Source organism: Pelophylax lessonae (genome assembly GCF_965119305.1).
Source record: "Pelophylax lessonae genome assembly, chromosome: 4".
Taxonomy (NCBI): domain Eukaryota; kingdom Metazoa; phylum Chordata; class Amphibia; order Anura; family Ranidae; genus Pelophylax; species Pelophylax lessonae.
Genome location: NC_138771.1, coordinates 249,847,727 through 249,873,761, shown reverse-complemented (window position 1 = coordinate 249,873,761; position 26,035 = coordinate 249,847,727). Strand labels below are relative to the sequence as shown.

Below are 26,035 nucleotides of genomic sequence, written 5' to 3'. Positions count from 1 at the left end.
GCTGAGAAGGAAGGCCCACGTCTAGGACGAGGTTCCTTGCCCTTAGTAGCCTGCGGATGAAAGGTACTGACCCCCCCCCCCCATGAGACCTTTACTGATGTCATCTAGGGTAGCTCCAAACAGGCGATCTCCTTGAAAAGAAAGACCAGTCAAGGCCCTTTTTGAAGTCTGATCCACAGACCAGCACTTGAGCCAAAACACACGCCGAAGGCCCACTGCCAAAACAGAGAGACGAGCCATCAGGGGAGCAGCATCCAAAGAGGCATCACAGATAAACTGCAGCCCCTGGACCAGCTGGTCCGCCAGCTCAGCAAAGGCAGGGGGGAGCTGTTCCCCCTCTATGTCACGGTGTAGGAGCTTAGCCCACTCGGTCAGAGTTTGCCACACTAGGGCAATGGTGAATACCGGCCTCATTGCCGAACCAGACAGAGTGTACATAGTGCGGGCCACAGCCTTCCCCTTCCGGTTAGCCAGATCCTTAAAGGCCAGGGACTCTTCCACTGGAATCATAGTTGCCTTGTTTAATCTGGAAACCGGAGGGTCCATCACCGGTGGCACAGTCCACTTCTTAAAAGGGGAATCATCATTGGGGTAACGCCTAGTAAAGCGCTTAGGGACCCCACGGGGACACTTTGGCTGTCCCCACTCTTTAGCGACAATTCTGTCAAAATAGGCAGGGAAAGGAAAAACCTTTACCGCTTTGGATGGCTTGTGAGTGCCAAAGGGAACCTGTGCCTCCGTCGCAGCTTCAGCTGTGTCCTCCATCTTCAGGGTCTCACGTACAGATACAATCAGTGCATCCACCAGCGCCTTTTGGTGCGCGGTCGCAGACGTGGAGGAATCATCCTCACTATCAGAGGATTCCAGGCGTGTGGTTGCAGACCCAGCAGGGTGACCCACGTCTGCGGCAGCCGAATCAGATTCAGGATCTGGTGAGACAGATAATTGAATGGTTCAGGTGGAGAAACGTGCGCCAAAGACTCCATGAGTGACCAGGGGGAACCCACAAAAAGTGAAAAACACTGCTAAGGGACAATCCCCACCACGCTGGCAGCATCACCCGGTCGCCAGATACCATGCACCAAGTGATCCTCGGCAGAGAGGGAGAGGAACCCACCAGACTCACAACCCACAGAAACAGGCACCTGCAGCCACTAGGGGAATCTGCATTACACGTGCGGCGATCAGGAAGTAAAATGATCCAGGAGTCAGCACCAGGGGATGAGGAGAAGCTCCCACCAGCGAAATCGCTGCCCACAGGGCTCTACTTACATAGTTACATAGTTACATAGTAGGTGAGGTTGAATAAAGACAATAGTCCATCCAGTTCAACCTGTGTAGGTGTGTGTGACTGTAATCATTTAACATAGCCCTCAATCTCCTGATCCTTGAGATGTAAGTCTAAGAGTCTTTTGAAAGTCACCATACTACCCGCAAAAACCACCTCTTGTGGTAGACAATTCCACAATCTTGTAGCCCTAACAGTAAAGAACCCCCCACGTTGCCTGAGGTTAAAACGCTTCTCCTCTAATCGCATTGTATGTCCTCGAGTCCTCATGCAATTCCTTCGAATGAACAGCTTTTCTTCTAAGCTGAGATCCCCATTAAGATATTTATAAATTGCTATCATGTCCCCTCTCAGACGTCTTTTCTCCAGGGAAAATAAATTGAGCGATTGCAGCCGCTCTTCATAGGTAAGGTCCTCCAACCCCCTAATTAGTTTAGTTGCCCTTCTCTGGACTTTCTCCAGCTCCAACACATCCCTCCTGAGGACTGGCGACCAGAACTGGACAGAATACTCCAGATGCGGTCGGACCAGAGTTTTATAAAGTGGAAGGATTATAGTCTTATCTCTGGAATACATCCCTTTCTTTATGCATGCTAATATTCTGTTGGCTTTGGAAGCTGCCGCTTGGCATTGCATGCTGTTGCCTAATCTATCATCAACTAAGACTCCCAGATCCTTCTCCATTTTTGATTCCCCCAAGGGTTCCCCTCCTAACGTGTATTGTGTTTTTATGTTTTTGGTCCCCAAGTGCAAAACCTTACACTTCTCCACATTAAACCTCATTTGCCATGTCGTTGCCCACTCCGTAATTTTGTCCAGGTCATTTTGTAGGATATCTGCTTCATGCTGTGCAGTTATTGCCCTGGCCAATTTTGTGTCATCTGCAAAAACTGATAACGAACTACTGATCCCGTCCTCAATGCTGTTTATGAATAAATTGAACAAGGTTGGTCCCAGGACTGAGCCCTGGGGCACCCCGCTTACTACCTCAGACCAGTCTGAGTATGCGCTGTTTATTACTACCCTTTGGACACGGCCTTTTAGCCAATTCCGTATCCAAGAGCAAACCCTGCTGTCGATACCTGCAGACCTTATTTTATAAATTAAGCGCTTGTGGGGAACTGTATCAAACGCCTTAGCGAAATCCAAGTACACCACATCCACTGGTCTCCCCCTATCTAGCTCACAGCTCACTTCCTCGTAGAATGCTAAGAGATTGGTTTGACAAGATCGCCCATTTGTAAACCCGTGCTGGTTACTACTGATGATGTTGTTGTCTTTAGCATACTCTACGATATAGTCCCTTATCATCCCCTCCAAAAGTTTACATATTATTGATGTCAGACTGACAGGCCTATAATTTCCCGGGATATGTCTCTGGCCCTTTTTGAATATCGGAATCACGTTAGCCTTCCTCCAATCCCCTGGTACATCTCCTGTCCTAATACTGTCAGCAAAGATCAGGAACAGTGGTCTAGATATAACCATACTGAGTTCCTTGAGTACTCTCGGATGTACGCCATCCGGGCCTGGTGATTTGTTTGTGTTAAGTTTATCCAGTCTTTCCCTGATTTCCCCCTCTGTTAGCCATAGTGGCAAGTCCTGTGTATTACTACTAACCATACAGTCATGGTCAGTGTACCCTTCCTTTTCCTGCGTAAAGACTGACGAGAAAAAAGAATTCAGCACGGTTGCTTTTTCAGTGTCCTCTGTAACCATCCTCCCATCATCGCTAATTATGTGTGCAATATGCTCTGCCCTAGTTTTTTTGCTGTTGATATATTTAAAGAATTTCTTTGGGTTTTTTACTGTCATGGGCGCCACTATTTCCAATAGCAAACCACCACAAAATGGCCCCAGGACCACACAAACATGGCTGCCGTCTATAGAAACACACAGGCTACAACAAAATAGCTGCACTAGGAGGGAAACCAGGCCTGAAGGACAGATCTAGGCAGGATGGGGGGGCCCTGGCGGGAGCCCCCACCATGTACAACCCCCAACCGCACAGTCCATCGTCTGGTCGCCATCCCAGGAAAGTGGCCATACCACCCAAACAGCCACAGAATGGAGGGGGGGCTGGGTGAGGCACTTGGCAAGGGGGGGTGCCTGTGGGAAGGAGGGGAACCTGGGGGTCCGATTGTCCCAAGGAATGGCCCACGTCCACCCCAAAACCCTCCAGGGCAAGAGGGGGGACAGCTACTCACCTCATGAGGTGTTTAACTTGCAGATCAGCCCCCGTCCAGTGAGGCTATGTTGCTGCTGACCTAGCACAGAGCTGAGGTCTGTGCGCGCTCGCTGGCCAGACTGGGGTGATCACTGGATCTAGATTATCCAGCCTGTAGCCCAGTGCCGCAGTTGATTGTAGATCTCACAGGAAAAAATCCTAATCTAATAAATGTTGCCAGGACCAAAGATCCCAGCAAGGAACTAGGTCCCTACTCCCGATCAGACAGTGGCTATAGTAGAGAGAGAGAATATACCCCCTGGGACTGCCCATGGGTGTAGCCAGAATTATTTTCTGCCTAGTACCCTATGCCTGCAGGGGACATTATTCCAAATGGTTATGAATATCAGGTACTGTGTCCGTCAGTGAACGAAAGAGAAAACTATATTCCAGGCTTGACATAACATGTGACTAACTTCATGTCAAAGTAATGGTGCTTGGCCCACCACTATCCGGTTCCAGCGGGGAGAAAATCATCTTTGTGCTGACTTGTGCTTACAGAAGGCTGTCTTGCTTTCCTCCCTGTGGATAAATGGAGCCACAGGCGAGCAAACGATAGGTAAGTATAAGCTGCTTTGTGGGGGGAAGGTCGTTAAAGAAAACCTGTATTTGCATGCATAAAGCACAAGTTTACCTTAAAACCTCTGGATATGTACCAACTATGATTTCTTTTTTTTTTAACACAATACATTTTCGATTTCTAAGCATCATTATTTGTTTCTGAATTGTTTCAGTTACAAGGCTGTTAAATGAGAGTGAAAATATCTTTGTTTTGTGAATTATATAGAAGTAAATACAATAAACAAATGGCAAAAATCAAGGCCATAGCCAAGCAAATGTCACGTCACAAATCTTAATGAATATCTGAAACCACAGGGAGAAGCAGTACAAAATACATATAAAAAAGTAAGATGAATTAAAAGAACAACAGATGCATATAATAAGTATTTGTTATAAAGTACAATAGTATGAGCATTGCCCATACCTATGACAAGGCTGTTAAATTAGGTAAAACATTTTTTTCTTAGTCAATGTGTGCTCATGTTAGGGTCCTCTACAAAATGTGCCACATCCCTTTGTATAGAGCAAAAATTGTGGTTTCCCCTGGAATGGGATTTTTAAGGCACAACAAAATTATGAATGACAAAAATATTAAAATTCTACAATTTTATTAACATGACAATTATACAAAAGATTATTAAATCCACATTAAAAACATGTGCAAGCATGGATACATGTGCCAGATGACAAACTCAACCAACCAATCTACAGTGAGAACCCGACGCGTTTCGAGGTCTCGGTACCCCTGATGAAGAGGCTGTGACCTTGAAACATTTTAATATTTTTGTCATTCATAATTTTGTTGTGCCTTAAAAGTCCCATTGCAGGGGAAACCACAAATTTTGCTCTAAACATTTTTTCTTGGACTGCAATGGTGACTGCTTACCTCTGCAGCATTTTCATCAAAGAATTTTTTCTTCATTTTGGGATCCCAGTCCAAAGCAAGATACGAGCTTTCTAGAGAAACAAGTTTTAAGTTACAGTTTTTCTTCTATAAGTTTACACGTATATAGAAGATAGCAATAAACATGGGTGTCACACTAAAATTAAATTATATATTGAGAGCATAACTAATAAAAGCGTTAAACTTTTAGCTGCCATTGACATGGGGCATATAGTGGCACAGATCCACTTCCAGTTGGCCAGGTCAAGATGCCTGATGTCTGCTGTATTCCCCCTTCTGCTATAAGCTCATGGTCATTTTGGTTACCATGAAATCATTCCTAGATTTACTTACAAAGGAAGCGTAGTAAACACTGTTTACAACATCTTCAGTTTATAAATGAACAGGAAGCCTCTGCCAAGGGTGCAGCTGATACTGCCAAAAAAGTAACTTTGGGAGAAGCATTCCATTTGTTTCTTTTTTGGGGGCATCAGCTGTTTATTACAGCGGCTTACCAAAATTGTCCACGGCTGGAACCCCGCTTATGACATAGTGCTCTCTTTCTCTCTCCTCGCTGTTCCAGTTTTATATTCATCAATCCATGAATGTGAGCTGATGCATACCTTTTAAGTGCTGTGTGGGACTACAGGTCACAGCATCAAGAGATTTTAAAGCCGCTGACCTGTATGAGTGTTTGTTTTTACTGTCAGTGCACATAGGTTTGCTACATTAGTATTATTTAAATCAAGAGTGATTTTGGTATCTTATAATATACTGTGAGCTCTGCTTGAAGTTGGTTTATCCAAATTGCACAAATTATCTGGCTACCTATGTTTAAAAGTGGAGCGCAATCCCTGACTGTGAAGATCATTTGGATCCTGCCTTGAGATGTGTTCTTCCCACACTGCCAGAACTTTACCATTAGGATAGGTGGTCAGGAAAATAAATTAAAACGCATGGTGGCAAAACCAGAGTCAATGCTTCACCATGTTCAGTAAATACAGAAGTGTGTTTTGAGCAATTTGGCTTGGTATGCCTTTTCTATTGATGAAAAACTCAATAAAAGAAAACGGTTTAGTTACTCTATACCACCCAATCCATAGTGAAAAGTAATAATCAGACTCACTAAGTAATAAAAGACTCACTAGAATAAAGGCATGTATACTTTAATGGAACAATCTTAGGCTAAACATACACAACCCAATAAAGGTTCTACCATGATGTCAAAACATTAAAAGGTACCAAAAACAACTAACAAGACACACAAACATTTAAAAAGCAAACACCCCTCCCCCGCCATAAAGTATGTAGGACCCAAATAGCTAATATTGTTTAGCAATGTAGTCTGTATTGATCTGTGTATGGATCAAAAGATCAGATTCTGGCAAACAAACGGCTAGACTTGTGATAGATCCTTGTAAAAAAGTGCAATGGGGACCGTTGTATAAATCCTCTCACAAAACTTGGTTCAAAAGGACAATTTAACTTATAGATTGAAACAGTTGTGGGTAATCTCAGACAATCCTGATAGATGAAAAGTTGTATCCACAAGGTACTGAAGAGGAAAGAAAGGCATCTGTGTGTGGTCTAGAGGAGGCATAAAAAGACACTGGACAAGGCAAGTCATCATAGGGTGTCAAAAACCTGGATACACACATGAAGCTTCCCTCGCACAACACAGGCATGTACTGCAAATCTTCATTAAACAAACACAGACTGTGGAGATAATATTGAGATATACTCATCCATGAAGTAAGGAGTCCAAGATGATCAAAGGAACTGTCCAAAAACTAATGAAGAGAACCAAGAGTAGTAGCACAAGTCCCGAATGCAGTCCATACATTCAGTAGATATCACCAAGCCATAGAAAGGGGGGGGGAGGGTGGTGTTGTGGCAAAGTTAAGAGTTAAATTGTCCTTTTGAACCAAGTTTCCTGAGAGGATTTATACAACGGTCCCCATTGCACTTTTTTACAAGGATCTATCACCAATCTAACCTTTTGTTTGCAAGCATCTGATCTCTTGACCCATACACAGATCAATACAGACTACATCGCTGAGCAATATTAGCTATTTGGGTCCTACATACTTTATTGCTGGGGAGGGGTGTTTGCTTTTTAAATGTATGTGTGTGTCTTGTTAGTTGTTTTTGGTACCCTTTGGTACCCCTTGGTATCCATTAAAGTATACATGCCTTTATTCTAGTGAGTCTTTGAATATTACTTTTCATTATGGATTGGGTGGTATAGAGTAACTAAACCAGTTTCTTTTATTGAGTTTTTCTTCCCGTATTGTTGTACTGGTATACTCCCCCCTCCTAGATCATCGGTGTTGTGTAACGCCTTGAGATCAATTATTTTTCTTATGAGGGATATGTCTTGGAGTGCCTATTAATTAGTTTTCTTTTCTATTGATGCATGACGAGAATAAAAAATAAGGGCCAAGCATTCTGTGGTACCATTCTTATCAGCGTGTCCTAAACATAACAAATATCTTTGCCAGCAAAGTCAAACTGTGCATCAGCAGGGACATTTGTGGCAAAGAAAGAAAATGAAAATGAAACCAAACTTTGAATTACCACCTCTGGATTCAGCTCTGTTCCCAGGTCTTCCAAATTCTAATATATCTGTGATGTCACCTATGTTCATGTGAAGTATATTCAGAAAGTTGGATAACATTACAATACCACCTGGTAGTCTCTTGGTGCCAATTGATGTGGAGGCCCTTAATTGTAGCATCCCCCACTGTTTGGGGGTTGCCAAAGTGGGGCCAAATGTCAGCAAAGCCCTTTAACATGTTTATTCTGCAGATATTAAGACACATTCTTAGCAAGCATGTGTGTGCATGCAATGGCTCCCACTACCGCCAGGTGCAGGGGACCTCCAAGATTTAAAAGATAAGTTCACCTTTTGACAATAATAAAAGCACCTTTTTTTGCAGGTAAAAACGTGCATTTATTATTTTTTATTTCTGGAGCCTCTAAAACATTGCACCAGCGATCAGCAGATTGCTGATGCCATGCAGGTCTCCTGCAGATCTGTCAGTGCATCGGCTTGCTCATACCTCATACGAGGAAGCCGATACATTCTGACTGGAAGAATTAATGAACTACCACTGTGCTTACAGAGCCGCAGTCGTTCATTGAAAACTATAAGCCGACAGCTGCAAAGACTGCCAGACCTTGTCGTTTTCCATTCACAGAGCACTTTGAATGAGTGCTTCATCTTAAATTTTGACAGCTAGCAGGGTCACAAAGGGGGAGCAGGGGCCAGTGCATTCATAACATGTTACACCCCGAATATGGGTGTAATGTACCATGCTATTAGTATATGACCAATATTGCATTGAAGGGACTATCATTCCCTGTTATTTTAAATTGTGATTTTAAATCAGTTCTGTAATAAATTTCTTTGCATTTTGTAATATTCATGTGTTTGTCATCTTATGTACCAGTAGTCTGACCAAAATGGGTTCTGAGGTTGTAATACTAATGGATGTGGGACATTTCTAGTTGCCATTTTTATCAATATGTTCACGTGACCAAGAAGTGAACGTTCCTGAGTGAATTATTTCTCGACAGTTGTAATTTTTTTTTAAATTGCCAGTGTGGAGATAGTTTCCCCACTCAAAGAAAACATTTGTTGAAATTTCACCAAAAAGTAATGTGGTAGGTTTCTGTCCAGCATCTCCCTCTTGATAACCCGAACGACAGCGGGCCTCATTTATCAAAGCATCTCATTAGAACTGCCTTCTTTAAATCACAGACAGTGGAAAAGATGCATGACAATGGCAGAAAGAAAATGTACACGTTTGGTAACTAATATTGGTCAACACTGACAGTTCCAATGAAATGAATGAGGTGCAGCTTGCTGCGTTGCCAAGCAAGTGTTAAGCTGTGTTTCTAACAAAACAGAGACTTACCATCTAGCCTGAGCTGTCTATCATCAAATCGAATGTACCGAGTGTCATCCTTGATATAGCTGATGTCAGCGTTGCCTAAATTAGTGAATTGGAATGTAAACAAGCGCTTTTTCTGCCCTGTGAGTGATTGTCCTTTGCAGGTTTCTTCAGTGCACAATCCATTTTCTGAGTCATTATCGCCTCCAACAGAATCTTCTGACTGGCTGTTTTCGTTCTCTGAAGGAAGCTCTTGATCTTGGCTAGACTCATCATCTGGTTCATCAGTTTCCATTTCACCTTAAAAAACAGAGTTTTATCACAATGCCATCAATAATGGCCCTTTACATGCATCAGTATACAGAATTAGCAAGATCACTGTGAATCCGAGAAAAGAAAGAGCTAAAAAAAGGATGATACGCAGAAGCAAAACAAAGTCACAACAGAAATTGTACGTACATCTACATTTTAGGACTGTCACCTAGTGTAAAAATCTTTATGTCATTGGGTACCAGCAGATACCTATAGGTGACAATTCTGAGGCAACAGCTACTGCTCCACTTGGGATTAAGCTGGTGCCAGGTGTCTGATGGGTTCTACACCTCCCCTTACATTATACACTTTGGTAATATATGCGTACATATTTATTTAGCATTCTTTAACCACTTCCTGTTTGAAACAATTTTGTAATTGTTTCACACACAATTTAAAATCTGCATTTTTTGCTAAAAAAAAAAAAAAAATCTTTATATTTTAAATCCCCACACAATCCTATTTTCTGCAGAAACCCTGCAAAATAAATGGTAGTATTTGCAATTGTTTATGCCACACAATATTTGTACAGCTGTTTATCAAACGCATATTTTCAGTAAATAATACCGTAAAATGAATATTAAAACCCACAAAAACAATATAATACCTACTTTTTTGAAAAATATAAAAGTTTGGGTTGCACCAGGTAAATATATACCAAACACGTCAAGCCATAAAATTGTGCTCGTCCATAAGATGGAGACAGATTAAGCTAACCAAAATTGTCCATAGGTGATATAAATATATATTTTTTTTTTTTTGGCGTGGTGGTTTTTGTTTTATGGTAGTGGTGGTGGTGGGTGGGTGGATAGGTGATATTTAAAGATAAAGCCTTTACAGCTTATCAATTTAGAGTTAACCATAAGTGATGCCCCCTAGACATTTGTTGCGATACCTCACTTGTGGCACAACTGCTGTGTACGGTGTATGACCTACATGCACATTGGCATTTACATGTGTGAACAGGGAAATAGGGTTGCTTTAATTTTTTTTCAAATTGTTTTAGAATTTACATTTTTTAACACTTTTTTCATTTAACTTTATTGATCTCTCAAGCTACCTAAGTGAAAGCTTGGCCAGGTGAAAGGTTCTCTTTATGGAGACGGCAGGGGTCTTTTAAACGTGTAATGTCTCCACTACCACAGCAGCTGGGGGTATGACAGCTCTGAACCCAAAACTGAGAAAAGTGACAAAATGCTTGTCGCTTCCTGGTTCATTAGTTACAGAGGAGATTGGAGGATCGATGATCCCTGAGATCATCCCTTTCGTCATCCTGAACCCATGCACTGCTTTCCCAGGCTCACAGGAATGGGAAACCATAGCGGATAGCAGGGTGGCACTTCCAAGTGCAGTAAAAGTAAACGAGTGGCTCTTGAGTTGCAAAGAGGAACTTGGAAGATGTTTTTCTGTTTTTTATGGTTAAAGCAGGTGTCTTGTACCAGTAATTCTATTTTTATAACATAACACACATATTTAAAAGCAGAAAAAAAAATTCAAATGTTTCGAGCCAGCCTAATAAATAATAAACCAAATACCACTCATAACACAAATCTTACTTGGAGAGCCCTCTTCATGGACTCCGTTTGGACCATTTCCATTAATAGTATGTTCTTTATTGCAGTGCAGTGGAGCATCATTTTCTTCACCATCACTGGTGATTTTTACATATCGGCTGCAAAAAAGGGGGGAAGAGATTAGTCATGAATTTAAATAAAGATATACTGCTATTTAACCTATTTAAGACTATGGTTATTTTTTACCTTCTAGATCTAAGCATTTTGTAGTGTTTAAAATCAACTGCTACCAGCTTACTAAAGTTGAAATCCAAACAACAGCTAAATTGGTAAATTGTTATGACAGCCAAAAGCTTCCTAATTTTTGGGAGTTATTCTTCTTGTTATACAACCTTTGCTGGACTGTAAAATTCCTCTACAAACTGTTTGTGTCGCACGTCTTGCGACATATAGACAATGTATGGAAATCACAATTTTGTTGTAATTACAGGGCCTTTGATATGTGAAACAGTTTGTATTGCATTGAAGTTTTATTTTAACTGCTCAAAAAATTAACATGAAATAACTTTTTTTTTTTTTTTCAATATCCATATAAAGTTACATGGAATAAAGAAATAGTTGGAACATGGATTGAAATAATCTATAGATATTTGGGTGTCTGTTATTTTTAAATATGAGTGCATTTAACTGAATCTGTCTGCCTTTCCAATATATGCTAAGAGTTGAAAATATAATTATGGTTTGCAAAGTGAACTGTGCATACTGATTTTGGAAAAGGGGGCTAAACAGAAAATGTGAGTCACAATATCTAGTATCCCTGTAATTAGTACATGCAGGAGACTATGTTTAGGGTTTTATCTATAAGAATTTGTAGAAGAAATGGAAAATGCTGCTATTGTGCCTGAGAGAAAATTTCTAGCACACAAGTTACTGTACTTGTGCTGTCTGCATATGTGTTCATTTATTGTCAGTACCACTGGCCAAAAAAGGTTGGGGTATGGTTTTTGTAGTTTTTAGATATATATATATATATATATATATATATATATATATATATATATATATATATATATATTTATACTGAGTTCTCAGAAGTCTTGATATGCCACATGACAACAACATTTTAAACGCTTGAAGATGACACACTCTGAAAAAGCAGACCCTCTACTATTGACTCAAGGATGAAGCAAAAACTTAAAAACACCCCAAAAAACCAACAAAGGCTTTTCATGGACAGAGGTGCTTGCCAGGCTGTATCAATCATGTCTACAAAACAGGATTTTTGTTCTGAAAATACTGACTAGATATTGTCAAAACAGCATTTGCAAATTCAACAAATGCATGTACATTTTGTGTATGGTCATTTCCTTTTTGTATGCATAATGTCTCTGGCTAATTAGAGAGATATGTCCCCAGCAGCTGCTCGGTTTGGCTTCTAATATCTCTGGGAGTGAGTTAAAAAAAAACAAACAACCTGATTCGATGGTCAAGGTTTCAGGTAAATGCAACAGCTACGGTTGAAAGTTAGATATTGTTATAATCTGAGGTCTTTTACAAGAACTTAAAGTGGATTTTCCAGACTATTACTAAGATTAAAACTGTTCCCACACCCTTTTAAATCCTATTTATAGCATATCTACCTTGTAGAAGGAAGATGCGCATATCTACCTATTCTCAGGGCGCTCCGTTCTGGTCACGTGATCAGCTCCCAGAGGCGGCTTCAGAGGACAAGAGGGACAGCCGACAATGGAAGCCCCACAGTAAGCCTATGGGTGACATCACTGCCCAAGGATTCGATCTGTTGTCGGCACTCTCTCCTCTCCCCCTAAAGCCGGCCACTGGGGAGATCATGTACGCAAACCAGAGTGCTCTGGGAATAGGCAAGTATAATCATCTTCCTTTCTTCAAGGTAGTTAGAAGTCAGAAGGGGTTGGGAGACGCTTTAAGCTTAGTTAGTTCTATTATTGAATTCCACTTTAATCCTCTTCTTTACCAGCCTGGAGTCTGTCTACTTGGGACTCAAAGCATTAATAACCTAGCTCTGTCATGTCAGAGCTCTGATTTCAGAGCTTGGAGTCAAAATTTACAGAGCTGTACATTATTCATGAAAATACATACCACATCCTTGCTAAAAGTAGATTATACAGCTTATCTTCAGTAATGTTCCTAGGCACAGTCATAAGAAAGGGCTGACCAAACAACGTAGAGCCGTGGTGATGGCTGTAACTGGTATGGCGAAATTTCTCACGTAAATATATAGGAATTATGACTTGTTCTGTATCTTCTGCCCGGATTATAGAGGTTTCAAATCTAAGGAACAAAATCCAGATTAAAATCATGCATGAACAAAAATGACATATTTATGCTGCTATATCATGTAAAGGCAAATGAGGAAATTAATAAATCTACACCAATCATTAGCAAGTTAATATTTTGTTCTATGGAAGAATCAGAGTATTAGGCTAATATAAGGCACCTCTGAGATAACCAGCCTTACTTTAAATTTAACACAGTCCCAACTTGGAATTTGAGGGTGTGCGTGTAACATATATACATCTTTTCGGACTGTTTTTCACTAGTTTTGCATTTGGCTAGGGTCAGTGTCACTAATGATAACATGAGGAGATAACTGGACCCAATAGAGGTTGCACAGGCAGTCCAACTCCTCCAGGATGGCACATAAATATGTACCATTGCCAGAAGGTTTGCTGTGTCTACTGGGGTAGTTCCGATGGTACAATGAATTCACTGGGCATGCACAGTATTAAGCCAACATCCAAGAAGATTGTATTTGTTCTAACACCTGATCGTACTTCGCTATCGTAGTTTGTGGCTTTTTCTAGTCAAACATACATAGCATACAAATATAGAGCTTGAGAGATATATTCTTTCTTTTTTATGTATCCATGACATGATACAATGACAACATGGGTCTCTTTTTATTAACCAAATCTAGGTCTAGTATCATCCCATAGTGATAAGGCACATATTTCAGACATTTACAGCACTACTGAACTCACACATATATGTCATCACGTTCCATTATACTACTCAAGTTTTCATCCATAGCAAATATCCTATGAAATCTATGGTTGTAAATGTCGGTGACCACCATCTGCAGACAGAGGAAAAATAAAATTATATAATTAGCCTAAGAAACGCAGAGTTCAGGGAAACGCATACTGGCAATCAAACATACCTTTTCTGGAGGAACATCTGAATGTGATGAAAGAGCTGTACAAAGGTCCATAATGTTGCCAATCTTTGGAACAATTACTTTATACTGAAATAATAAAAATATATAAATATGTCAGAAATCCAGGGAACCAAAACGGTACAGCTATTGAGCTTTTGTTCTATTTAAAAAGACCTCTAATAATATATCATAGTTTTTTTGTCATAAAAATCACTTCTATTTCTTTTCACATCTCACAACTGTTCATCCCCTATGGACCAGGGCAATTTTTAAATTTCTGCTATGGATCCGTTTATTTCGGAAACAACCTTGTCATTACTTAAGATAACAAGGTAATACATATATTATTTTTTTAAGGACAAATAATTTTCATTATTTTGATGATACTAATAAAACACAACAAAAGTAAACAAAACATTTATTTATTTGAGCAGTGTTGGTTTAAAAATAAATAGCGTAAGGGCCCTTTCACACGGGCGCTCCGTATGTCCGCAAATCATCCTATTTTTTTGCGGATGATTTGCGGACATAATGTAAGTCTATGGCATTGCGGATGTCAGCGGAATACCATCCGCTGACATCCGATTTTCTTCCTGTCAGTTCTGTTCCGTTTTTTGGAACTGAACAAAACCCTCTTTTTGTTCCGTTCAAAAAACGGAAAGGAAGGAAAATCGGATGTCAGCGTTGTCATCCGCAAACCCCCATAGACTTACATTATGTCGGCATATCATCCGCAAACGGATGGGGTGATATGTGGGCATACGGAGCGGATGATAGAAATGTCATCCGCTCCGTGGAAAAAAAAAAAAGGACCGCAGCGGAGCTCTCACACGGAGCGGCCGTGTGAAAGAAGCCTTATTCTGTTATTTGTCCTGTTTAAAATGACACTAAAATGATTATTCTGGCACTAAGGATTGCAAAGTTATTTACAAATGAAATATAGCTTTCTTTCAATTCTGCGCTTTTTTTTTTTTAAATGGAAAAGTGTAAATTTTTGTTAAATGTGTAAAAATCAGAAAACAAAAAAGTTTAATTATTAATAGTTCATAAAATAGCAAAAAAAATCAGCAGTAAAATAATAGTTGAAGGGAGGAGGAGAACAGAACTGGCTGCATGTGCTAATCAAACAGAAAATTTCCAACATTCTTGTTCAAGAGAAGTCGATCATTAGATCAACTTCGCTCTAGAGGGAATGGTCAGAGATGGATCAAAATTCAGCTGCACCCTGCTGAACCTGCTGAATTTGAATCCATCTATGGCCAGTTTAAGAGTGTGATCATACATGCTCATGCAATCTAACAGCCCTGAGATACCTAGGTCCAGTGGTTCTGCCTATAATTAAGGCTGATTAGAATAACCTAAGTGTTATTAAGGGGTTATTAAGAGAAACATTTTATTATTATTATTACATTTTTTTAATTGGCAGGTTGCTTTAATTGACCTCATTTTCAAATCTAGATTCATTCCTTTGATCTGCAGATGAATGAACAGAAACATATAAAAGTAACAATATGTTACATTGTATCTTTCTATAATTGCATCTGAGCAAGTGTTCTATATAAACATTGTCAGATTGCTTTTTGACAGCGAAAAGCTGCAAACACCTTATCAAAGTATACAGTGCAGATCGTCTGATAATGCATCCGACGATCTGCGCAATACATAACGTCACTCCAGCTGATATCCTGTTTAGCTGGCATGACGTCAACACTGCGCATGCGCAGATCGTCAGAGGCATTATCCGATGATCAGCAAGGGCCGAGGGAGAATGTAGTCATCAGATTCTGCCTGGCTCCAAATCCACCCTTCAACACACCCAAACCTGCCTGTCACCTGATCAGTCAGTTATCACGCATAAGCAGAGACCCGGGCAGAATCTGATAATTACATTCTCCCTCAGCGCTTTGCTGATCGTGTTAGAGGGCGGATTTGGAGCCAGGCAAAATCTGACGATTACATTCTCCCTCGGCGCTTTGCTGATTGTGTTAGAGGGCGGATTTGGAGCCAGGCAAAATCTGACGATTACATTCTCCCTCGGCGCTTTGCTGTTTGTCAGATAATGCCTTCCACGATCCTGCGCATGTGCCATGCCAGCTGATCGGGGTATCAGCTAGAGTGACGTTACATACTGTGTGCATGTGCAGATAGTCAGAGCCATTATCTGAAAATCTGAACTATTCGATAGAACACAGGGTTTAAAGCTGACAATTACTGTATAATTGGAAGGGGGTCTCAGAAGCAGAGCAAGTAGAGACCGGACATGCTACTACACATTCTGTATTTAATGATAAAGGTTATTCTTCAGTCTGGAACTAATCTGCTAATGGAGTGCTGCTATTTTACGTTTGTGAACCGCTTGTGGACCACCACATGCACATATACTGAGGCAGGGCGGCCGCTCTGTGCCAGATCACGTACCTAGTAATAGCCAAGCCGTCAAAGGCAGCCACTGTAAAGCAGGCTGGAAGATTGGCCATTGGGATAGCAGAACCTCCCTGAGAGGAAGCCTCCAAGGCATTGTCGGCAACTAGCCGTACCAGGTCGGCATACCAGGCCCGGCCACTAAAATGACTGGAACCCTCTCTGCCTCGAGCCTGTAGAAGTCTTGGCAGAAGCTTGAGAGGAGGAAAGGCGTAAATCAGAAGATACTGACCCCACAGGGCCACCAGCGCATCTGTGGTGTCCGCCAGAGGATCCCGTGACCATGAACCTATGCATCTTACTGTTAAGCCAAGACGCCAACAGATCCACATTGGGGATGCCCCATCCGGAGACACAACTGAGGAAACACTTCCAGATGAAGAAACTATTCCCCCTGGGCTAACGCCTGCCAACTGAGGTAGTCCTCTTGCCAATGTTCCACTCTGGGAAAGTGAACGGCAGGGAGGGCTGGAACGAAATGTTCTGCTCACCTGAGAATGTCGGCTACCTCCAGAGTTGCCAGGACACTTCTTGTGCCCCCCTTGGAGATTGACATAAGCCAAGGCTGTGGCATTGTCTGATTGAATGCGCACTGGACAGCATTGTAGATGATCCATCCAATGTTCCAGGCACAGCCTGATCGCACATAACTCAGGACATTAAGCGGTAGTCTTGATTCTTCCAGGGTTCAGCTTGAGAGGATGGAAGGGCTAAAACCGACAATACTGACCCCTTGGGGCCACCAGCGCGTCTGTGGCGTCTGCCGGAGGATCCTGTGACCAAGTCACAAACCTCTGCACCATTCTGTTGAGCCGAGACGTCAACAAAGCCACCTCGGGGATGCCCCACAGGAAACACAACTGATGAAACACCTCCGGATGAAAGGACCACTCCCCTTGGTCCAACCCCTGCCGACTGACATAATCCGCCTGACAGTTTTCCAACCTGGGAATGTGTAGGGCTGAAACGAACCAGTCTGCCCACCTTAGAATGATGGCTACCTCCAGAGCCGCCAGGACACTTATGCGCCCCCCCCTGGTGATTAACATAAGCCACGGCCGTGGCATTGTCCGATTGAATGCACACTGTATATCCCTGAAGACGATCCGTCCAATGGTCGAGGGACAGTCTGATTGCTCGGAGTTCCAAGACATTGATCAGTAGTCTGGACTCTTCCAGTGTCCAGAGCTCCTGAGCAGAGCTTTTGCTGAGGATGCCTCCCCACCTGGACAGGCTTGCATCCATGGTGACAACTATCCAATACAAGGATTTTGCCCTGTCGGAGCGCCAGGAAACGTAGTCCCCAAATCAGGGACTCTCTCGTACCCTGATTTGGTTGTCCAGAGACTGCGGATTCTCGACCCATGTGATAAGAATCTCTGGTCGCAGGGACCCCGTATGGAACAAAACTGGACCGCCTCGAAGGTTGACACCATCAGGCCCAGTACCAGCATAAAAGTCCGTAAGGATGACCATCTGCTGTTCAGCAGGAGACGACCTGCAACCTGCAGTGTCTGAAGTTTGTCCGGAGGAAGAAATACTCTTCTAGGGCCGAGTCCAGAGTCAGCCCCAGAAAGCCTGGTTTCGTAGAAGGGGCCAAGGCTGACTTCCGAAGATTCAGAATTCAGCCAAACTCCTTTAGAGTTTGTATGGTGATCTCCAGGTTTTCCACCAGCGCAGCAGAAGACCGGGGCGAACACTGTAGTGAAGACCTAGAGAGAAAAGGTGAGACCAAATGGTAACGCCCCAAACTGATAATGTTCCTCTCCCACTGTAAAGCCAGGGCTTTTTTTTTTTTTTTTTTTTTTTAGAAGTCTGGTCCACAGACCAGCAAGGTAGCCAAGGATCACTGCCGAAACAGAGAGCCGAGCCACTAGGGGAGCCATATCAAAAGATCCAGCACAGTTAAACTGCAGCCCCTGGACCAGCTGGTATGCCAGCTCAGCAAAGGCAGGTGGGAGCTGTTCTCCCTCCAAGGCACGGCAAAAAAGCCTAGCTCATTCAGTCAGAGTTTGCAACACCAGGGCAATGGTGAACACCAGCCTCAATGCCGAGGCCGCCAGGGTAAAGATATTGTGGGCCACAGCCTCTGCCTTTTTTTTGTCAGCCGGTGTTCTTAAAGGCCTGAGACTCTTCAACCGGAATCATGGTTGCTTTGTTTAACCTGGAAACCAGAGAGTCCACGACTGGTGGAGCAAACCACTTTTTGAAAAGGGACTCTTCATAGGATAATTGCCTAGCAAACCGCTTAGAGACCCCAAGGGGACGCTTCGGTCATCCTCACTTTTTTGCGACAATTCTGTCAAAATAGGCGGGGAAAGGGAAACACCTTTTCCCGCTCTGGGTGATTTGTGAGTGCCAAGGGAACCTGCGCCCCTGTTGCAATCGCAGCTGCGTCCCTCATTTTTAGAGGCTTACGCACAAATACAATCAGTGCGTCCACCAGCGCCTTTTCGTGCGCGGTTGCAGACGTGGAGAAATCATCCTCACTATTGGAGTATTCAGGGTGCGTGGTTGCAGACCCATCAGGGTGACCCACACCCATGATGGCCAAATCAGATCCAGAATCTGATGAGACAGGGGAAGGCGGGGGGCCCAGGACCGCCGTCAGTTCATGGATGGATGGTCGGGACCCGGAGGGCCCCGCAGCCTCAGAGGGAGGATCAGGTGGGGAGATGTGTTACAAAGACTCCATTAGCCACCAGGGGGACCCACAGAATAGGTGTAAAAACACTGCTAAGGGACAACCCTCACCGTGCTAGTAGCCCCACCCGGTCGCCAGCTACAAACACCAATCGACCCTCAGCAGAGAGGGAGAGGACCCAACCAGACTCATCACCTGCAGAACCAGGCACTGCAAGTCACCAGGAGAATCTGCACTGCATGTATGTGATCAGGAAGTGAAAAGTATCTAGGAGTCAGCACTAGGGGATGAGGAGGGGCTCACACTACTGAAAAAACGCCACCCTCGGGCTCCACTGTCATGGGCGCCGCTGTTTTCAATGGCAAACCATCGCAAAATGGCCACCGTGTATTGTAGCCTATGGGCTACAAGGAAATGGCGGCACCACGAGGCTCTCAGGGACCCAGGAGGTATCCCTAGCCACCGGACAGGCACAAAGCAGGATGGGGGGCCCTGGCATGAGACCCACCAGGTACAAACCTCCCGCACAGCCGATCGCCTGCATGGCGCCCAGCCCCCTCCAGGACACTGGAAAACAAGAGATTTCACTACTGCAGTTACAGAGAGACAAAAAATATCACTTGATGATTTAACTTTCTAGCATCTACAAAAAATGTGAATTTCCATTTTCAGTATAATAGCCTTTAAATAAACATAAGAGCTAACCAAGTGGTAAGGAATGGATAAAAAGGACGATCCTGGAGCTGGCACCTTCAAAAACCTAGCAACTGAGGCTCCAATGTTACTATCCAGACAGTTCAGTTTTAGAATTAACTTTTAGAAATCTCTTTAAAGCGTAACTCCACTTTTGTTGAGAAAAAAACAATCCCCTCTGGGCGATCTATGAACATTGCAAGGATTTTAACAAACTTTGTTGCAGAATGCAGATTCCTACCTTTTGTTATTTTGAAGAAATCACTGTTTGTTCCTCTGTGCCCTTGTGCTGAGTGAGTCTAATGGGAGTGGTTTCATAGTAATCAATCAGCTGTGCAGCTGCAGGGCTCTAAGTTCCTATTGGGAGTATCTCACCAAAAATGACATTTCTGTTGCAGGGGATGCCTGAAACCTGACTTGCATCTTAGTGCAGACTTCTGGGAAAATCAGTGAGCCAATCACACAAGCAGGAAATGAGGTTTCTGGGGGCCATTCTGTACACATTCTGTGTACAGAACACCTCCAGGTAGCCATATCACAATGCATTTTCAGAAAATTACAGCAGCTGCAGATTGAAAAGGAAAGGTATTTTTTTTAATTAACATTCAATTACAATAGGACTTGTGTCGCAATTGTATGTGTTATATTATTATTATTTTTTTTTTTATTTGCTATTTATTTCTCCCACAAAAGTGGAGTTACCATTTAAACTTCCTTAAAGCTCAATTCTATGTAAGGGGCTAAAAACACAGTTAAGAAATTGGAACTAGTCTACCGGACAAGTGATCATGCACTGCTGCCATTCAGTCGGACCTTCAACCTCCACTGTACTAGCAGCACGGCTTGATCAAGAACACTGGACAAGAACATAGATACCCTAATTCCAATGACTGAACAATTAAGCAGCATCACATTGATAATATCTCACACTGCACTTTCATCCTAAAAGAATGTTAAGTGTCAACCTAAGTGTATGCAGCAGAGTCTGACTGGAGTCTGACTGTCTGTATTCTTGCTGGAACTCTCTCTCTTATTTGAAATGTGAATAACAGAGCCCAAAGTTGTATCCTTTATGATACCTGAAAGTACATGCAGGCACTGATAGTTGCCAGCTTCTTGGTCGGGATTCACTTGGATTTGAAATAAAACACGGATAAAGTCCAAACAAAGCATAACTAATTAAAGTCACTATACTCAAGAAAATAATATGACACCAATTTTAATAGTGCATAATTATATCTTTCTTCAAATTTAAAGTCCATGCTAAGGGGTACTTTCATTAGGGTTTGTTTCTTTCAGTATGATTTAGCAGGCACATGTTGCGAATATGTAACAAGCAGTCTTTCCCAGTGAAAAAAATAAAAAAATGGATTTCTGCACCCACACAATCGAGCTGGGTGAAGGAATCCTCCCTGCTGCACTACTGTATTCTGACAGCAGGACTATTCCGCTGTCAGAATAAAACTGATCAGTGTTGCAGCCGACAGGCTGCATGCGCTGATCGAATACAAATTTTCCAACATTCCCGTACGATGATCATTAGATTGACTTCTCTGGATTGATCAAAAACAAACGTATTCCCCACCAACACAATTCAGTTGGATGAAGGAAGCCTCTCTGCTGTGCTATTATATTCTAACAGTGGGACTCCTCCATCGTCAGAATCAGTGCTGCAGCCAACTAGCTGCATGTGCAGATCGAATGGAAATTTTCCAACATTCTTGTACGAGAGAAGTCGATCATTAGATCAACTTCTCTCTAGCGGGAATGGTCATTGATGGATCAAAATTCAGCTGCTCCCTGCTGAACCTGATGAATTTCAATCCACCTATGACCAGCTTAAGAGTGTGATCATACATGCTCATGCAATCTAACAGCCCTCAGATACCTAGGTGCAGTGGTTCTGCCTATAATAATGAATGGTAGGCAAGGCCAGATGTTCACCTCTAGGTCTATGCAGGGAAGATGGGGAGGTGCATGCAGACACTTCTAGTAACAACTCATCTTAATTGGCAGATCATTGTATTCATACAAGATTGTCCACCAACCAATCATTACCTCCCTTGGTGGATGGTTTCTTCATGCACACAGAGAATGGTTGACCATTATTTAATTTCTATGGGTAATTTTATATACTGAACAAAATATCTTCTGACCGATTCATATCCCAGAATTTTGCATAGGACAACAATTGAAAATCCACTCACAAGCCACAGTATGACCACTTCTACTGTAGTCTGTGGAATGCATAAAGCTGAACTCCGAGCACCTTTTTCCCTCCACATACAGTGGGGCTGTGCCTGCAATGCAAAGGTTAACTGCTTGTTTTATTTTAGGGAAATGTTCCCTGCATAAGATCAGTCCGGCACCTCTGTGCTCCAGCGGTCCTGAAAATGGACTGTTCCTGACTGTCAACACAACCAGAGCAAGCTCCATAGACCGGAACAGTCCACCGCTGGACCGCAGAGGAGTGCGGTTTTCTGGATGATCGGCAGATCAGGTGATATAAACTTTGCACTCGCCCCTTAAAAAAAAAAACAAGCAGTTGAACCCATGCAGTGTGGGCACAGCCCCCCTGCATGGGGAAAAAAAAAATGTGCTCGGAGTTGGGCTTAAGTATGACACATTAAATAAATCTGTATGCCACATCTAGATATATAACATTTTTAGCAGCTGGTTCTGCTGGTGCATACAGAACAAGCTCCATCATCTAATGCCATTTAAAGAGGAAGTAAACCCTCCTCTGTAACTTGTACCTATAGGTAAGCCTATGATAAGGCTTACCTATAGGTAGTGTAAATATCTCCTAAACATGTACCGTTTAGGAGATATTTACCTTACATGCAGCCAGTGATGTCACTGGCGCATGCGCTCTGAAGGAACGGCCGATCGTGCCGTTCCTTCAGAGCTCCGTGCCGTGACCGTCGGCTCCCGCACGCGTGTGCGCGGGAGTGACGTCACCGCGGCTCCGGCCAATCAGATGGTCGGGTGCCGCGATCCCGGAAGATGGGCGACTCGACATGTCGCCCGTCATACAGGTAAGCGGACGGCGCGGTGGGGGCTCATTCTAAGGTAAGTATTTCATAATGAGCTAGTATGCGATGCATACTAGCTCATTATGTGTTTCTCTTGCAGGTTGCAAAAAGAAAAAACATTTTTTTTTGGGGTTTACAACCTCTTTAATGTTTATTTATAAAAAGAAATAGTTTGATGCTTCAATTCATTAACCACAAAACATTGATATATCCCTACCTGCATAGGCTTGGAAAGGGGATCCAGTCTAACAAGATATACTTCCAGGGTACGCTCTTTCTTCATCGGTAGCGGAAGTGTTAAGTAACAAAAAGGATCAAAAGTAACAGAAATTTTTGAACATTCAGGACATACTAGGGTGGACTTAAATAACCCATGAAATATATCAACTATAATGGAGTCATTGCGCTTTATATGGTTCTCCCAGGCTTCTTCAGCCACCACCTGCAATATGAAATGAATATAAATACAACATGACTATTCATATGTCTTCACAGTTAAGACGGTTGACACTTGAACTGTTACTATGACACACGAGAGCAGACTATCTAGAATGCCTAGAAAGCACTGTCACTATTAATAAGAGACAGGATCTGCACAAGAATTCAGACATGACAAGTACCTCGTCTGGCCTTCCTTCGGCATCCTTTAGTTGGATGTAAGGCTTCTTTCTAATTCGATTTAAATCTTCATGCAAGCCATCTAATAAGAAAGCAAGTAGTTCTTGGCAATCCTGCTGCTGATAACCAGAAAACTGAGGTGCAAATCGGCCTACCTGAGTCTACAGAAAAGTAAAAAAAAAAAAAAGTTTGCTTTTATTAGAAATAGTATAGAGCACAGAATTCGGTCACAAATGCCAGTATGGCAAATATCCATTTGTATGAAAGTTTGAATGAATGATACGAGGTTTACAGCAAATGTGCCGATTTTTTTAAAAACACAGATTCATATTGTACTCTATCAGACAACACTAAAAGGTGTCTGCTTTGATCTTATTTGCACTGTCCACCCTAGAAAATCTTATGCAAATAAAGATTTTATGAACTTTACTTTTTACGTTAGTGTAGATTTGCCTTAAAGTGTTACTAAACCCACAACAGTAAAATCTGTCTGTATATACAATAAAGCGTGCTTGTTAAACCGTGTAAGGGGGTTAATCCTCTGCATTGCGTAAAAAGGCTGTTTGATCCTGTCTTCTCTGATCCCCCCCCTTCTTCCACAGTCCCCAACTCCTGATAGTACAGAGCCTTGGGGGCACTCTGCACAAGTTCAGTTTGGCGTGTATTGCTAGAGGGTTTATTGTTTTTTTTTTTTTTTTTTTGGGAGGGTGCATGTGATTGGCACAGGGCCAATCAGCACTGTCCAGACAGAGGGTCAGGAGTCATGCAGCCATATAGGACACTGGAGACCGAGGAGAATGAAAACTCCTCCTACAAGCTTTAACCAATGCTCAGCTGGACACTGATAGAAGTCACAAGGCTGCCAAATACTGCTGATAAGAAAAGGTATTTAGCAGTTTATATTTACAAAAAAAAATTGCATTTCCATGTTCTGTGTACTTTGGGAGACCAGATATAGTGAACGCAAGGTCCTGGGTTTAGCAACACTTTGAAGCTGAAGTTTATTTTGGTTATATTTTGCATTCCCTGGATCTTCCCTCTTACTAACAAAATTCTAATGAAAATTTTCAACAAAATCTTTCCGTTTTTATTATATAGACTGCTCAAAAAAAGTTAAAGGAACCCTTTTTAATCAGAGTATAGTATCAAGTCAATTAAACTCCTGGAATATTGATATGGTCAGTTAAGTAGCAGAGGGGGTTGTTAATTAGTTTCAGCTGCTCTGGTGTTAATGAAATTAACATGTGCACAAGAAGGGCACTAATGAGACGATCTCCAAAACAGGAATGGTTTACAGGTCAAGGCCAATGACATTTTTTTTTTGCCTACTCATCTTTTCTGACTGTTTTTCATTAGTTTTGCATTTGGCTAGGGTCAGTGTCACTACTGGTAGCATGAGGCGATACCTGGACCCTATAGAGGTTGCATAGGCAGTCCAACTCCTCCAACATGGCAAATCAATACGTGCCATTTCCAGAAGGTTTGCTTGTCTCAAGAGCATGTGAAGATTCCAGGAGACAGGTAGTTACTCTAGGAGAGCTGGACAGGGCCGTAGAAGGTCCTTAACCCATCAGCAGGACCGGTATCTGCTTCTTTGTGCAAGGAGGAACAGCATGAGCACTGCCAGAGCCCTACAAAACGACCTTCAGCAAGCCACTGGTGTGAATGTCTCTGACCAAACAATCAGAAACAAACTTGAGGGTGGCCTGAGGGGTCTACATCCTCAAGTGGGCCCTGTGCTCATGGAGCTCGATTGGCATTTGCCATTGAACACCAGGATTGGCAGGCCTGCCACTGGCGCCCTGTGCTGTTCACAGATGAGAGCAGGTTCACCCTGAGCACATGTGACAGATGTGAAAGGGTCTGGAGAAGCCATTGTGAATGTTTTGCTGCATGTAACATCATTCAGCATGACCGGTTTGGTGGTGGGTCAGTGATGGCCTTAGGAGGCAAATCCATGGAGAGAGGCACAGACCTCTACAGGCTAGACAATGACACCCTAAATGCCATTACGTATCGGGATGAAATCCTTGGACCCATTGACAGATCCTACGCCTATGGTGAAGTGGGTCCTGGGTTTCTCCTGGTGCCTGACAATGCCCAGGCTCATATGGCGAGAGTATGCAACCAGTTCCTGGAGGATGAAGGAATTGATACCATTGAATAGCCCTCATGCTCGCCTGACCTAAATCCAACAGAACACCTCTGGGACATTATGTTTCGGTCCATATGACGCCATCAGGTTGCACCTCAGTCTGTTCAGGAGCTCAGTGATGCTGTACTCCAGATCTGGGAGGAAATACCTCAGGACACAATCCGTTGTCTCATTAGGAGCATGCCCCAATGTTTTCAAGCTTGCATACAAGCACGTGGGGGCCATAGAAACTGAGTACCATTTTGAGTTGCTGCAACGAAAAGTTCAGCAAAATGGACAAGCCTGCTGATCATTATTTCACTTTGATTTTCGGGTGTCATTGAATTCGGCCCTATGTAGGTTGATAACTTTCATTTCCATCAAAAAAAAAGTGGCATCCTTTCATTCCTAAGGGTCCCTTCACACGGGCATTCCGCCCATTGGACTCATTTTTGCTCAGCGGGGGATCGATCAGGCGGGTGACAGGTCCTTCTCCACTCACTGTGTATTTATAGACCTGTCAGAGCCCCGCTCTCCTCTATGGGGAGATCGGATGAAAACAGACCACTTGTCTGTTTTAATCCAATCCGATCCGCCAGGCGGATGAAAAATA

At 42.7% G+C, this 26,035-nt stretch overlaps 1 protein-coding gene across 4 annotated transcripts in view; it reads right to left on the bottom strand.

Moving 5' to 3' along the window:
* USP15 (ubiquitin specific peptidase 15) overlaps positions 1-26,035 on the bottom strand; it is a 177,906-nt gene that overhangs the window by 34,454 nt on the left and 117,417 nt on the right. For all 4 annotated transcript variants that reach the window (XM_082254721.1, XM_082254723.1, XM_082254722.1 and 1 more), the window contains 8 exons: positions 23,291-23,449; positions 22,888-23,112; positions 13,881-13,964; positions 13,702-13,796; positions 12,800-12,991; positions 10,724-10,839; positions 8,880-9,155; positions 4,963-5,033 (listed from right to left, as the gene is read on the bottom strand). In XM_082254721.1, the coding sequence (XP_082110847.1) occupies positions 4,963-5,033; positions 8,880-9,155; positions 10,724-10,839; positions 12,800-12,991; positions 13,702-13,796; positions 13,881-13,964; positions 22,888-23,112; positions 23,291-23,449 (1,218 nt within the window). The remainder of the gene's footprint in view (positions 1-4,962; positions 5,034-8,879; positions 9,156-10,723; positions 10,840-12,799; positions 12,992-13,701; positions 13,797-13,880; positions 13,965-22,887; positions 23,113-23,290; positions 23,450-26,035) is intronic.